Below are 14,683 nucleotides of genomic sequence, written 5' to 3'. Positions count from 1 at the left end.
ATAGAGACAAGGGAATATGCTATCTTATGAAATATAATCCAATTATTCTTTTTGTTTTCTTCATGAAGTCACAGTCCATAATTAAGCATCCCATGACCCAGCACCATAGATTTTCTGCTAGTTCAACATGCCTGAAGCAGTAATATACTGAGAGCTCTTTCAGAGTGTATGATATAATATTTTTCACCATAAACTTCAAGAGAAAACAGACAACCAAGTATTGGTTAAATATTTTAAAAGAAACTTTGTTTAAATGCATCTGTTAATTAAATCTTTAAGTAACTTGCGTTCTTACATGACAACATATTAACCAACCCAGATTTGGGTGGGTTTTCTTTTTGGTGGGAGGGAGGAAGGTAGAAATATTTTCACTCTTGTGAAAAAGTATTAGAAATTACAGCTCCTCTCTAAAATATTTTCCTAAATTTTTCTTTCCTCCGGGAAGTAATTCTTAAACTTCAGTTACATAAAAATCACTGGGAGTGCTTATTAAGAGTGCAGATTTCACCCTGCCCAGTAGCATAGCAGTTAAGTTCGCACAATCCGCTTCAGTGGCCCAGAGCTCGCAGATTCGGAACCGGGCACGGACCGAGGCACAGCTTGTCAAGCCATGCTGTGGCGGCGTCCCACACAAAGTGGAGGAAGATGGTCACGGATGTTAGCCCAGGGCCAATCTTCCTCAGCAAAGAGAGGAGGATTGGCAATGGATGTTAGCTCAGGGCTGGTCTTCCTTGCAAAAATAAATAAATAAATAAATAAAATTAAAAAAAAGAATGCAGATTTCTAGGCCCCCACCCCCTAGATATAGATCTGGGACAGAGCCTAGGAATTTGCCATTTTAACTGTTACCATAGCAATTCCAATGCAGATGTGCCTAAGTACCACAGAGTATGTCTCTCCTCTAGATGGACCCATAAAGTAAGCATTTGTCCATTTTTTTCGCGCAAATCATCTTCATCTGTGGTATCATTGCACCCTCTAGTGGATGATTTTACTCAGCAAATTTTTTTCCTCTAGTGTATAACAAATACCTTGCTCGAAAGGATTTTAGGAAATCCAATCTCATGAACTCCTTGAAAGGAAACAATTAAAGATCAGGAAAAGGTTTATAAGAGAGATTGTTTAATACAACTTCAGGTTCATATATACTTAGATATACCTTTGATATGTAATATACGTATATTTTATAGAGAAAAAATTTTAATCCTGGTAAGTTTGACTGAATATAATATAACTAATCTATTTGATACAAATATTTTAGCTACTTTGGATTTACTGGTCACAATATTTTTAGACTATTTATACCTGCAATACTGATATTCTCACACACCAGTTTCCTATGAACTCCTTCTAGCACATCTATACAATTACTTGGATCTTCTGTTTGCTCCCTCTGGGCATCTCTTAGTACCTGATGGCCCTTCTGACACCTCTTCATATTGGCTCCTAAGATCCACAGCTCTTTTCCAGATTCCGAAAGCTTTGGGTGTCTGTTTTGCACCTCGTGGCTTCTGTCTCTCGGAAAGACTTTGCTTACTGATGCTAATACTTCAAGGGTCACACATTCAGTTGCCCACTGTAAGCAGGTAATATAAATGAGTAAAATGGGCAGGGTGTAGACCAAAGAGAGTGGTGGGGACTAAGGCAACTGAGTTTGTTACATTTCAAGGAATTAAAAAAAAAATAATAATTTTTTAAAGCTCACTATAGGCCTAATAAAACCTCTGTGAACCGTGTGAAAGCTTGTTTCATAAACCAGTTAGGGACCCCTGGTTTACTTGAGGACTTACTACATGCTCTACAACTACACAATAGAAGAGAATGCATCATTATCCCAATTTTACCAATGAGGAACCTGGGGCTCAAGGGGCTAGGTTGCTTGCTCCAAGTCAGACAGTTGAGATTTCCTGCCCGGGGCTCTCATCCAGTCTCTTTCCTGGTCACTCCCTTCACTGCCTCTCAGAGCATGTGGCTTCCTGCCGGTTTGACCTGATTGTTGCATTGTGCTCCTCTCCTCACCCAGCCCCCAAACTCCCTGCTCCTACCCCAGCTCTCCCTTCTCCTCCTGGCTCTTTCCAACATCTTCTATGTTCTCTTGGCCTCTGATTCCACTGGTGTCTTTGCATTTGGACAATTTCTCTTCTGGTAATTGACCCCTCTCTGCATCAGCCCTGAGTCACAATTCTTAGTAACTTATTCCTCACATTGTAAACTAGTGTGACAAGCATGTCGATACAATTTATTTTTACTACTATTGCTTTTAAATAAGTGCACCTTTTCCTAGAGCTTTAAAATGGTATTTCAGTGATGCTTGGATTTTTGTTATAAGTGGAATTTGCCCTGTTACAACACCTCTACTTTTCTACTCAACTGGGCTGTTCTAAGAAGTATTGTCAATACTGTAAAGTAATGGGATCTCTTCTTGGTAAAGTACTATTACATCAGTTGGCCTCAAAAAATTTTTGAAAAGAAAAATTCTACTTCTTTCGATATCCATGTTAATTACCTTTGGAGGAAAAAGAGCCATTTCTTTCACTTATCCATTCTCAGGTAGCTTCTTGGATTTTGTGATCACTAAGATAGAATAGCAGCCCTGAGGCACGTTTCTGGACCTTTCCGATCAGGCTGCCTTTCATGTTCTCCATTACTCAGGGAAGACATAATTATAACCCACACACCCACATTAACTTTCAGTTTATTGGGAACGCTTGAGTCCCTTTAACCTTTTGTGAAAACTGTCACCCAGAACAGTATTTCTTTGGGAAGCCTTAACATAGACATTTTGAATTGAATTTCCAGACAAAAAGAATGAAAACTTACTGGGGCATGTATTGCAACCTGTGACATTTTTTTCGATCCTAACAGAAAAGAAGCTATCGTTCTGCAGTCTTTTAATGATTCTACCTGGTATACACACAGTAACACATCCACTTACCCGTCCATTTGTTCAAATAGTTAACAAAACAGGCTTATTTCCCTGCTATGAAATTCCATTTTCAGAAAAATGGATTTATACTTGGAAAACAGATGGAGGTGAAGGCTTTGGCTGCCTTAATTCCCTATGAACAAATCCCCACTCAACCCTTCTTCGTCCTTCAGTGATGTTATCAACTGATGCATTAATCTAGAAGGTAATGACAATCCAAGTCTAATAAGATGTGGTACTGCAAGCTCCAAGTTATGATAATTATTTATGGAATTATTTTTAAGTGCCTGATACTGTTCTGCACTTATGCATTTACACTTAAACTTGACCCTGTAAAAGAGGTACTGTTCTTATCACCATTTTACGGATAAGGAAATGGAAGGATAGAGAACTCAAGGTCACACAGTACTTAGTGGCAGAGTCCGAATTTGAACCCAGAACCCTCATTTTTAACAAGTACGCCTTGGATCACAGACAGAGTACACGGTGAAAATGCATGGTTGATTCTTCAGTGATGGATTCAGCAAGGCCTGGGTGCGTATATCGGGAACTAGCTCCCCAGAGGATTCTGTTAGACAGCAAAGGCTGAAAACTATTTCTAATTATAAAGAACGCCCAGAACTGAACAATTTTTGTTATTATTCCCCTCCATGTTCAGGTAATGCCCATGACTCAGTAGCTCTGAATACCAAAGGAGGCAGACTGGGTGGTAGCAAAATGAAGCTGTTGATTTCAGGTTTGCAAGTATTCCTCTTCCTCGTGGGAAAATTTAGAAACCATTTTTCAGTTAGACTGTCAATTGCTCACAGTGTTGTCTTTACCCTGACCTGGGTATCAGAGATATCTTTACACCAACCTGGGTATCAATGACTCCTTCCCCCAACTCTAAATCAACATGTGCTCAGACTGTCCCAAGAGGGTAGTTGTTATGCCTATATGTATGTTTCAGTTGGAGACTTTGCAGATTCATCTGGACACATGCCCTTTCCTCACTGCTCATGCTGGCGATTTCCTTAGACGTAGGCCCTAACGCCTGCGTAGTGCAAGACCATTTCTTCTTGTTCGGTTATCAAGAGAAAGAGAAGAGCTGCATTCAGCCAGAAATATATAATGTCCCTCCACATTGGGGCATCCATGAAATAAGCCAAATAAGTATTTTTGGTGGACCAAAAGTGGAGGAGAGAACTAAGAGAAAAAAAGATTTTTCCAGATTAGAGGAGACTCACAGAGCATTTATGGATATAACATCTGAGGTCTTGACTCTTAGTAAGAAAGCCAGGAGATCTATGTACATGGTTATTTATAATTCTGTTGAGGGACAAGTTTGCATAGTGTAAATTTTCTGACTTGTGTCCGAAAGTGAGCACCTTAGCCAATCAGTGAACTTAACTGACTGCCCATCATCTGCATCTCAACCTGGCTGTCTTGTTTCCTACCCATCATCGGGTTTGTAGCAAATGTCACTAAAAGCCTGAAGAGGTCATATTTTTCTCCTGATGTTCTTTAATCCATTTTTAAGAGGGAAGTTATTTATCATAGGCATATCTCTGAACTTGGGGATGAATTAAGGTCTCAAAAATTACTCCTCATAAGTATTGAGTCTGTTATTTGATTCTCTCCCAAAGTATTTGAAATTATAATCAATAAAGTTAGATTTTAATATGCTTTCATGTACCAAAACACTAATTTGAAGAGTGAAATAAAAAATGAGTTTGTTTTAGTGATTTATGAGTTAACTCCAAACGATTTTATTTTATTTCAAACAAATTCACTGATTTTGTGATTTTTCACTCAACCTGAAATATTTACATCACAGCCAGGTAACCAAACTGGTTTGTTGATTTTCCTTCCCCAGAACTAATTAGTTTATGACAGGGAGTAACAAGTGTTATTTCTAATATAGACTCTGTTGAGGTCACCATACAGCTCTGCCAGTGTCATTCATTATGCAGGTGGTTCTCAAAATTTAGCATGCGTCAGAATCACCTGAGGGTTTATTAAAACACAGACTGCAGGGCCCCACCTCCAGAGTTTCTGATTCAGTAAGTCTGGTGTGGCGCCCAAAATATCTCATTTCTAATGTTAAAAGATAAACTGAAGCCTATTAAAATTTTTACGGGGCCAGCCAGTGGCATAGCGGTTAAGTTCACGTGTTCAGCTTTGGCGGCCTGGGGTTTGCAGGTTCAGATCCCTGACGCAGACCTACACACTGCTTATCAAGCCACGCTCTGGCGGCGTCCCATATCAAGTAGAGGAAGATGGGCACGGATGTTAGCCCAGGGCCAGTCTTCCTCAGCAAAAAAGAGGAGGATTGGCAACAGATATTAGCTCAGGGCTAATCTTCCCCCTCAAAAAAAAATTTTTTTTTAAAGAGTTGATTAGAGCAAAAATCGATTTGAATCAGGCAGTGCCAAACTGGAAGTAGTTAAGAGCACTGCACCCATAGGGACCAGGGAAAAGACTTACGTACAGAAAGTGCAGAAGCAAAGCAAGGAAATTACTTGATTGGCTATTGCTTAAAGCCTAGTTGGCGGTTTGTGAATGGTTGCCCTCAGCATTTTGATTTCATAACCTTGAGACATTTACAGGCTTAGATTTTGCTTTGCTTACATAGGATGCATGACATTAGAGCCACCTCAGCCCAATGGCCTCCTTCTTTAACTAATTTAACACTAGCAAGTCCCAAGTTGATGCTGATGCTTCTGGGGACCACTCTTTTAGAACCACTGTCCCAGATCAATGGGTCCTCTAGAAACTTCACCAATACTGTAAGCCCCAGAACGTCTGCGGGGTTTACGTACCGTCTGCCAGCGTGTAGATAACACAGTAAACTTTGAACTTGCTGTTTCCAAGTATTGTTTTCACTCATATGTGGTAAAACCCCATCACCATAATATACTAAGCAGGATCAGAACATTGTAAACAGTTAAAATATGACTTTGAATTTGTGCTGGGTTAATGAAATGACCAGAAAGCACCTGTACTGCCAGCTGGCTTGGAGCTCTTAGGTCTGGCAGCACCTAAAAAACGATCTTGGTACTAGCTATCGTTGGGGCCTGGCGCCACCTGGTGGCGGTTTTTTGCTCTATCATTATATAGATTTGCTGATAATTCTGGTTCCTCTGGCTGTTATGAAAGTTGGAAAATGTAACGAGACTGTGTCAAGAAAGAAAAGGAAACAGATTTAGTAAAGCAGTCCCTATCTCGTGTATTCTGATAGTGTGTGAATAAAGCGCCTTGATTCTTCACAAATATTTAAAAAGCATTCTCATTAGGCAGCATTTTTGAATTTATATTTTAAGACAGAATATGAATACAGTACAAGTAATTCAAATTAGAAAACCTGCACAATTTGATTTGGCTAGAGCAAATAGAAAATTTCACAGAAACAAAATTTGCATGAATTTATACTCCATTTTGGAAGTCTTTTCAGAAAAATTCTAGATGTGTATTTCTAAGTGAATAAGAATTGAGTTCTTTCTCTTGTTGAGGGGTTTCAGCAAGGGACCAAAGGTGAAGAACAATAAAACAGGTACCAAAGACCCCGTGACTGTAGAGTATAAAGCAAGGTCTAAGACCACCTGTGAAGGAGGTGCTAAGATTTTGTGAAACTGGTTTTGCCAACCTTAGCTTATCCCCCACTGTGAAGGTGTAAAAGAGAGCTTGAAGACTGGCGAGGGGCAGATGGGGGAGTTAGCAGTGTAAAGAGTTGTAAAAAGCCTGGTGGCCTGCTGTGGGGCATCTTTCCCCTGCCCCTCGGGGAAAGGAAAGGGAGCTGCTGTCTTATTTCCACCAGCATCGTTGAGGCCACTTGTATGGCCTTGACGCTGAGGGACTTCATCAGTGATGGAGCAAGGGTTCAGATTTTCTGTGTGCCCTGTGGGCAGAGCCAACGGAGTCATCTCAAAAGTGGAGCATGAGAATTTGCATCTCTAACAGGTGCCCAGGTGATGCTGACACTACTGCTGCTGAGCAGGGGACCACGCGGAGCGCCCTCTGAGGCTCTTTTCTCTAACATCCCCCTCTAGACGCGTCACAATGGGAAGGTCATAAGCCACACCTTATTTATAAAACTGGGCACAGATGCTATGTGTATTTATGCAGATTATCATTTTTCTATCCCAAAATCTTTTGTGAACTGGTATTGAATTTCAGCAGCCCAAATATTAAATTAAGGCCTTTTTGTAATAGCTTTGTTAAAATAAGCTTTCTATCCTTGCCTTCTCAATCCATTTCTCACTGTGAAGGCTTGCAAAACTTACTCAAACTTTGTATATAAACATGAAAATACATGGGTATGGGCGAACGTTTTAAAATACGTTGATATCCGGTGGTACCTTGTGCTGAATGTTGTCTGCAGTAATGTAATCACTCGGAAGAGGGCGCTGTGGTCTCACATTTACTTGTGTGCTGTCTCGTGAATTTCTGAATGGTCCCTGTAAGGATTTATAAAGGAGAATGGGAAAGCTTAACGGTCCCTTTACACTTCACTTCTCCTTAAAATGCTACTGAGGTTAGGAAATGACAACTTCAGAGCTTCTATTGTCTGGAACAGAAGGAGTCTTTACAAATGATTTGGTGCGTCCCTGTCAGCCTCACTGATATTTTTCTATTTGAGGCTCGTTAATTTTGAAGAATATGTTTCAGCCATTTCATCAGATTGCTCCTTAGATTTGAGTCTCAATTTTTAAGGGTTTTTTTTTTTTAAAGCTAGTTATATATTTGAGGGTTGATTTGGTATGAATACTTTGTTACTGAATATATTCTCATCCACTTAGAACATTTAGATTTGAATGTGTAAAGCTGCGTTTCTGAACCATCTTGGACTTTTTATTTGGTCATATGAATATTGAGGTAATTCAAGGAATATTTATTAAATCACAAAATACTGTTGCCAAATGTTAATATTCTATTCTATAACTATACAGGTTATTCAGATAAACATTACACTAAATGAACAAATGAAATTTTAAAATGAAATTTTAAAAATCAGCCTTTCACAGATACGATGTGAAGTTTTGATAAAAGCCAAGATACACATACCAAAATCTTCTCAATACCAAAAATCTTCTTAATTCAATATTGAGTAATTAAAAATAGAGTCTAGATTGAAGCAACTGTTTTTTCTCTGGCCTCATTACTAAGATTTCTCCATTATTTACTTGGAATAATGTATAAAATATAGTTTGATGAAAAAGAAAGTACAAGATGAAGTATGAATTGTTAATTAACTCTAACAGACCCCTGTAAGGAAAACTATGTGCTGACTGCCTAGTAAGAAGATAGGAATGGATGGTGTTTGTAAATAAAACATCTTTTTCTCAAAAATGTTTAAGAAGCTTTCCTGAGCATCAAGATCAGAATTTAAGTATCATGTTCTTTTGCAAATGTAATTGTAGGATCCTAATTGGCAGACCGGAAGGGAAGTTAGGAAATATCTATTTGATTCTTTCATCAGAAAGTGCATTTGACAGCTAAGTAGCAGAAACCTGAGAAATAATGGCTTAATTAGAGGGCTTTATTTTCCTCACATATAAGAGATGAGCTGATGGTGATTAGGCTGAGGTCTTTCCAATTCTCAAGACTTTTTTCGAGGTTGCAAGATGACTGTTGGGACTCTTACCGTTAATTATGAATTCAGGGTAACAGAGAAGAGAAATGAAGGAAAGGGAGAAGGGGCAATTCCTGTGTCCAGAAGACAAAAACTCAATATCCCAGTAGATAGCCGCTCACATCTCATTGGTGGAAAACAAACAATGTCCCCCTTTGCCAAGGAAGGTTGGAAGGCAGCTTTTAGCTGGGCACAGTGCCAGCCCTTATAGAGTTAGTCTGTTAGTAAAGGAAGAAGGGAAGAATGGTGTCCTCTTCCCAAACCTCTCTGTCACAGCCTCTGCCACAATCTGCTCTTATGAAAATGAGGCAACTGGGCACAGCGAGGTTAAACGACTTCACCCATGTCTTGAAGCTGGTGTCAGAGACAGGACTTTATGTAACATAATGTGTGCCCTCTTGTTTTCAACTGAGTTGTGTGTGGAATTATATTGCAAAGGGGGGGTGGGGAAGGAGTGGGGTCTTCTGAAGTCCTAAAGATTTTGCTTTAGCAAAAGCATGATAGTGTAAATAAAGTAAAGGATCATGGATTATTGAAAGCTTGGCACATCAATTCACCTCTAATAAGATCATATTGATTTGATTCTCCTATCGAAATAATACAAAGAAAAAGAGACACAATTCCTAACACAGAAATGAAGTGATACTTGAGCTGTCAAGGCATTAAAATTTCCATTGTGAGTTTATTTCTTCAAAATGAATAATGGACACATTCCCTCATATAAACCTTAACTTACAACTATAAAAACTCTAGTCCTCTTCCTCTCCCAGACTAAGGGAACAGCCCTCAACTTTTTGAGGAGTGTGACTAAGGGACAATGATTGTGCCAGTAGTGGCAGCAGCAAATCAAGACGGCTCTAAAAGGGGATGAACCCAATTTTCTCCCGTTGCCCAGGTGATAAAATATGTTTTCTGGGAGAAGAGTTGTGAATAGATATTGACTTTCTCTCGCAGCTGTCGCTCAGACATTCAAATACTTGTCAAATATATACATTCAAGAATACAGCAGTGTATCAGGTTATGTATTAATCCAAGAAGAGATTATTTATTACTGCTTATAATTTAGTACCACCAATAAATGATATGCAGAAACCTGAAAGGAAATATTTCCTAAAAATTGTACAATATTAAAACTATCCCATTGGTGTTACAGATGAGGAAATTACAGGCTAGCAAAACAAAAATGACTTGATTTAATTCATTTGGAGAAAATTATTGAAGGAAATGATTTTTTTCATTTTAATATAGATTTAGGTTATATATAACTCTGCAGGTTTTGATTTCATATCTTTCCAAACATGAAGACTTATTTGAATATTATATTGTCATCTGAAATTGCAAATGTTTGTTTTCCTTTTATTAATGGTCTGTCTGGGATAGAAAAGGGGAGTGAAATTTCCTGGTTAGAAATTCAGTTTTGTGTGATTCATTTATGCTTGCAGTGGGAGAAACTACAGATGACCACAAGCGAAAGGAGGAAAATCTTCTGCTCCGTCACGTTCCACGTAATCGCGATCACTTGTGTGGTTTGGTCCTTGTATGTATTAATAGATCGGACCGCGGAGGAAATCAAGCAAGGCAATGACAACGGTAAGAGCACGTCTTTTTCCCTTTCGGATTCTGTGATGTTACTCAGTGGTGGGGTAGGGAACTTATTTCCCCAGTTTAGGTCTTTATGTTTGATACACGAGCAAAAACCAGTATTGGCAGTTGAGTCTTCCCAATTACGTTATTGATTAATACTGTGACTATGAAGCATTGACTACAGGGGGTCCCAAGCTGAGATGTGAGATTTATCAAGTCCATGTGACCCTTAGTAGAGAGAAATATATAGATGCCATACAGCACTTTTCAGGCTTTTCAGGAACTGAATGAGGGTCACAGGTTCTGCCTTACATGAAAGGCAAACAGTTGTAAAAATAAAAGGTTTTTCATTTTATTTAATTCACCTTAATCATTGCTTCTTTTAAAACATGAATAAGATGACACTCTATTAAAGAATGTGTTATAGCTTACTAATTAGTACCGTATAATTTGATAGACTAGATTAACACTATGATTTGAAATTTTAGCCATGCTATATTTGATTGTAAAAGATGGTGTCAAGTCTACAAAGAAAGATGTTTAAAAATCATTAAGGCATATTCTAACATTTAAAATGGATATGCCATTTAAAACAAGCAAAACTAGGAAGAACAGTGGCTATAAAATACTGTTTATCTTCACTTCTGAAGGCTCACAGCCTGTTTTTCATCGGGATCTCTATATATTTAGCACATAGCCTAAATCATAGCTGGTAAAACAGTGAGAAATATTCTCTTAACCATCCCCCACACCTGTAAAAAAATATTAAATCACTGGTGAATTTGAAAGGAGAAATCATTCAGATGATAACATTGTAAATTTGTAGTGTTAAGAAAAATGTCATGTGCCCCCCTCAAAAAGAGAAGAAAATGAAAGAAAGAAAAAGATGAGAGGAAGTGAGGGAAAGAAGGAAGAAGGAAAAGACTTTAAGAAGGGAAAGGTTTGTGATTTCTGTACTCCTTTGTTGGCATTCATAAAAACCTAAGGGAAGGATGTTCCATTCTCACACTTGCCCTCGTGGTGGCAGCAGTGAGCACCGCATGTGCTCTCCCGGGCATTCTAAAAGTAGAATGGGACTGGGCGAATAAAAGGGGCTGTGCGGCCTCCGCAGATGCACTGAGGACATCGTTTATCTAGTTTAAGTGGAGGGTCGGGAGGGGAGATGGTGGCGGAGTTGCAGATCCCGCTGCCTTCTTCTGAAGGAGAATGAAAACGCTGCCGTTAGAAAAACGGGTAGGGTGGGGTTTTGTTAGTTTTTTGTTTCAATGGGTTTTGTTAGTTTTTTGTTTCAATGTTAACTCATCTATAAACAATTGATGTCAAACTACATTATTTACAACTACATTATGCATTGTTCTTGAGATGCTAGTTTAAGAAATGTCTATCACATCCCTATTAAATAAGTTCCTTGAGGATAGGAACTTTTTTTTAAATCTATGTCCCCTATAGGTATAGGTACTAGCCCAAGCCAAGTAGAAAGTGGGCCATAAACACTGCAATCACATATGTATGGAAAAATGAAGAGGCATCCCCCACATCCCCACCTTGCTACACCCAACCTAAGGCCTTAGGACTAAAGTGTTTTCCTAGCAATTAAGGGCAGACCTGATAGCCAGAGACAATATTTTTAGACGTGTAACTTAGAGTTGACTATTTGAGAATCATAAATTCACCCCAATGTAGTCTCATCCTCTCCCAGTGGCCACCCTAACTTGGCCTAGCTGTACGAGACTGCAGGGCTCCTGTTCTCTAGCCACATGTGAGGGGAAGATTAAGGGCACCTCTCCTAGACAAAACAAGAAGAAGCAATCTCATGTCCTCCATATGCAGACAGATCAGGACATCTCACATTTGTTTTTCTCAATTGCTTCTGAAACATCTGAGACAATAGTGATCATTTATCCTACAATGAATGTGGCCGTCTCAACTTCAGCCATCAAAGACTCTCCAGAACCCAAGAAATCCATGGCCCAATACCTCCTTCCATTTATCTCTCATTCTCCCTTCTCATTCTCTAGTCCCTCTGGATATTCTTATGTCTTCAATTGTCATTTCTATGCTGATAACTCCCCAAAATTATCTCTAGCTCATACTACCTTCCAACTCATGCATCCACCTACCACCTGAACTTCTCCATTTAAAGATCTTCCAGGCAATGTAAACTTAATGTGTCCAAACTTGTAATTTACTACCACTTCCTACTCTGACACCTGTGGGAAAGGCATTACTAACACCCAGGAACCAAATCCAGACATCAGCTTTAATTCCTCATCTGCTCCCACTCCCTCACTTCCAACTTAAATCACTCACCAAATCCCGTTCGTTCCGTCTGATATGCCTCTGGAATCTCTCCTTTTCTTTCCCCACTGCCACCATCCATGTGAGGACTATCATATCTTTTACCTGAAAACTGCAACAGCTTCTTAACTAGACTCTCTCCAGTTGTGCCTACCTTCCACCCATACTCAATAATATAGTTACAGCAAATTCACAAAAACACAAATATGATCATATCCTATCCTCACTTAGCCATCACTCTTAAAATATACCCTAAACTCTTTAATAGTGGACTATGCAGCCCCCTATGACCTGGCTGTAGCCAATTATGCTGAACATTTGTTCAGCCCCTCACATCTACTTCTCAGCTTTTTTCTCTACATGAACCATTTCCTCCCAGCGTCTCTTGTCCACGACCACCACACACTCACTTAAACACTCATGTATTCTCACATACCTCCCTAAGCCCTGCTCAGCCTTTGCAGTTTATCTTAAACATCACTCCCTCTAGGAAACCTAGTTCAGCTCCCTGAACTAGGAGAATTATTACTACTACAGTGGTTCTTAAATGTGGTCCCTGGACCAGCAGCATCACCTGGGCACTTGTTAGAGATGCCACTAGAGATTCTCAGCCTGTCTCCACCCCAGACCTGTGAATCAGAAATTCTGAGGGTGGAGCCCAGCGATTTGTGCTTAAGAAGCCTACAGGGGCCTCTGATGCCCTCTAAGTGTTGGGAACCATGTGCTCCCATAGCATCCTGCACATACCCCGTGCCCCCAGCGGAGTTTCTAGACTACTACAAAGCCTTTTATCCCCAGAGATTTAGATTTCATTATCCCTTACATGATTCTATCATGCAGTCATGTTGAAAAGCTCTGCCCTACCATGAGACTTACCACACGTTATCGCAATTGCTCATCTAATTGTCTTCCCTCACCGAAAGACTCTGAGCTCGGAGCAGGCAGGGCCACGTTGGGCTCACTCACCAGCACATCCCTGGTGCTGAGCACTGTGTCTGGGACCTGGCAACTGGCCCCATCAGTGCTGCAGAAAGAATGGTGAAGTGTGAGTGCCTCGTACCCAAGCTTTTCCACCTTTTATCTTTCTTTTCGAATTTTTCTTCAAAATATTTTTTTCCTTTCTCAGTTCTGGGTGGATGCAGGATTTCAGACCACAGTCTCCCAATGGACTGTCACTCAGGCCCCTCAGACAGATTTCCCAACAGAAAAGCAAGATAATCAAAGGCCAGCTTCCCGCTATATATGTCACATTAGGCAGAACCTGATCCGTATTCAGCTCCTGACACCTACATAGTGTGTGACATCTATATATTTCTTCTATATATGCATATAGTCAAGGGTCAGCTTCCTACCTTACACTTTTTAAAAATTATTTTCAGTTTCTTAATGGCAAGTGCAAATGAAATAACTTTTATCTTTGGTGTTCAGAGCTTCTGAATTAGGAAGCAAGCTATTTATCAAGGAGCAGTGCCCGAGGCTGTCCCTGCAGAGCCACTTGCCCAAGGGACAGCTCCTAACTTGGTTAATTTCAAATGGAAACCATAGTGGCTGTTGTAAAGGGTATCATCTCTACTTATGTTCAAACTGTATTTCAAACCTGACTTCCCAAAGTACACATTTATGGGTAGCGTGGGCATCTGTGTGAGCTGTCATTGTTTTAATCTTCCTTTCGCATTGGGACGGTGAGTGCTGATCCTGAATTTCTTTTCAAGTCATTAAAAAACTGCCTGATTTAAAAGTCAAAACATTTTACATCCATCTTCAAAACCTTCAAACATATTTGAAGAGGAACAAATTGTCCTTCTTCAACCAGAATTGAGGTTGAATATAAAACAGCGAAATCTTTTGAACTGTAATAACAATACTGGAAGGAAACTTCATATGTTTTTAAACGGTTGTTCCTTTAGATTAAATATGCATGGTGCCCCAGATAGCTCTCTTAACTCACAGCTCACTCTTTCGAGCCTGTGATGACAGAAAAAAAAAGATAAAATACATGGTACTCGAAACTTGAACACCCTAAATTACCCGTGTCGCCAACTCTAATTTGGGAACAATTGCCCTTCCTGCCTTACCTTTACATATTCTAGAAGAGTGTTCCAGTATGCTGTTTGCATGTTGAAAACAAAACATAAAAATACAAACCAAGAAAACACAACAACGACGATTTATACTATCCATTAGACTGCAGGTGCAGATTTTAATGTTGCCCCAGAACTATTTAAATGTATATACCACAAGTGACTAGCATAACAAATTGATTT

At 39.5% G+C, this 14,683-nt stretch overlaps 1 protein-coding gene across 3 annotated transcripts in view; it reads left to right on the top strand.

Annotated features, from left to right (window-relative positions):
- MARCHF1 (membrane associated ring-CH-type finger 1) overlaps nt 1-14,683 on the top strand; it is a 433,802-nt gene that overhangs the window by 410,485 nt on the left and 8,634 nt on the right. For all 3 annotated transcript variants that reach the window (XM_058550299.1, XM_058550300.1, XM_058550298.1), the window contains one exon: nt 9,980-10,127. In XM_058550299.1, coding sequence (XP_058406282.1) covers nt 9,980-10,127 — 148 coding nt within the window. The remainder of the gene's footprint in view (nt 1-9,979; nt 10,128-14,683) is intronic.

This window comes from Diceros bicornis, chromosome 11 (assembly GCF_020826845.1).
Source record: "Diceros bicornis minor isolate mBicDic1 chromosome 11, mDicBic1.mat.cur, whole genome shotgun sequence".
Classification (NCBI taxonomy): domain Eukaryota; kingdom Metazoa; phylum Chordata; class Mammalia; order Perissodactyla; family Rhinocerotidae; genus Diceros; species Diceros bicornis.
This window is presented reverse-complemented; position numbering and strand designations above follow the sequence as displayed.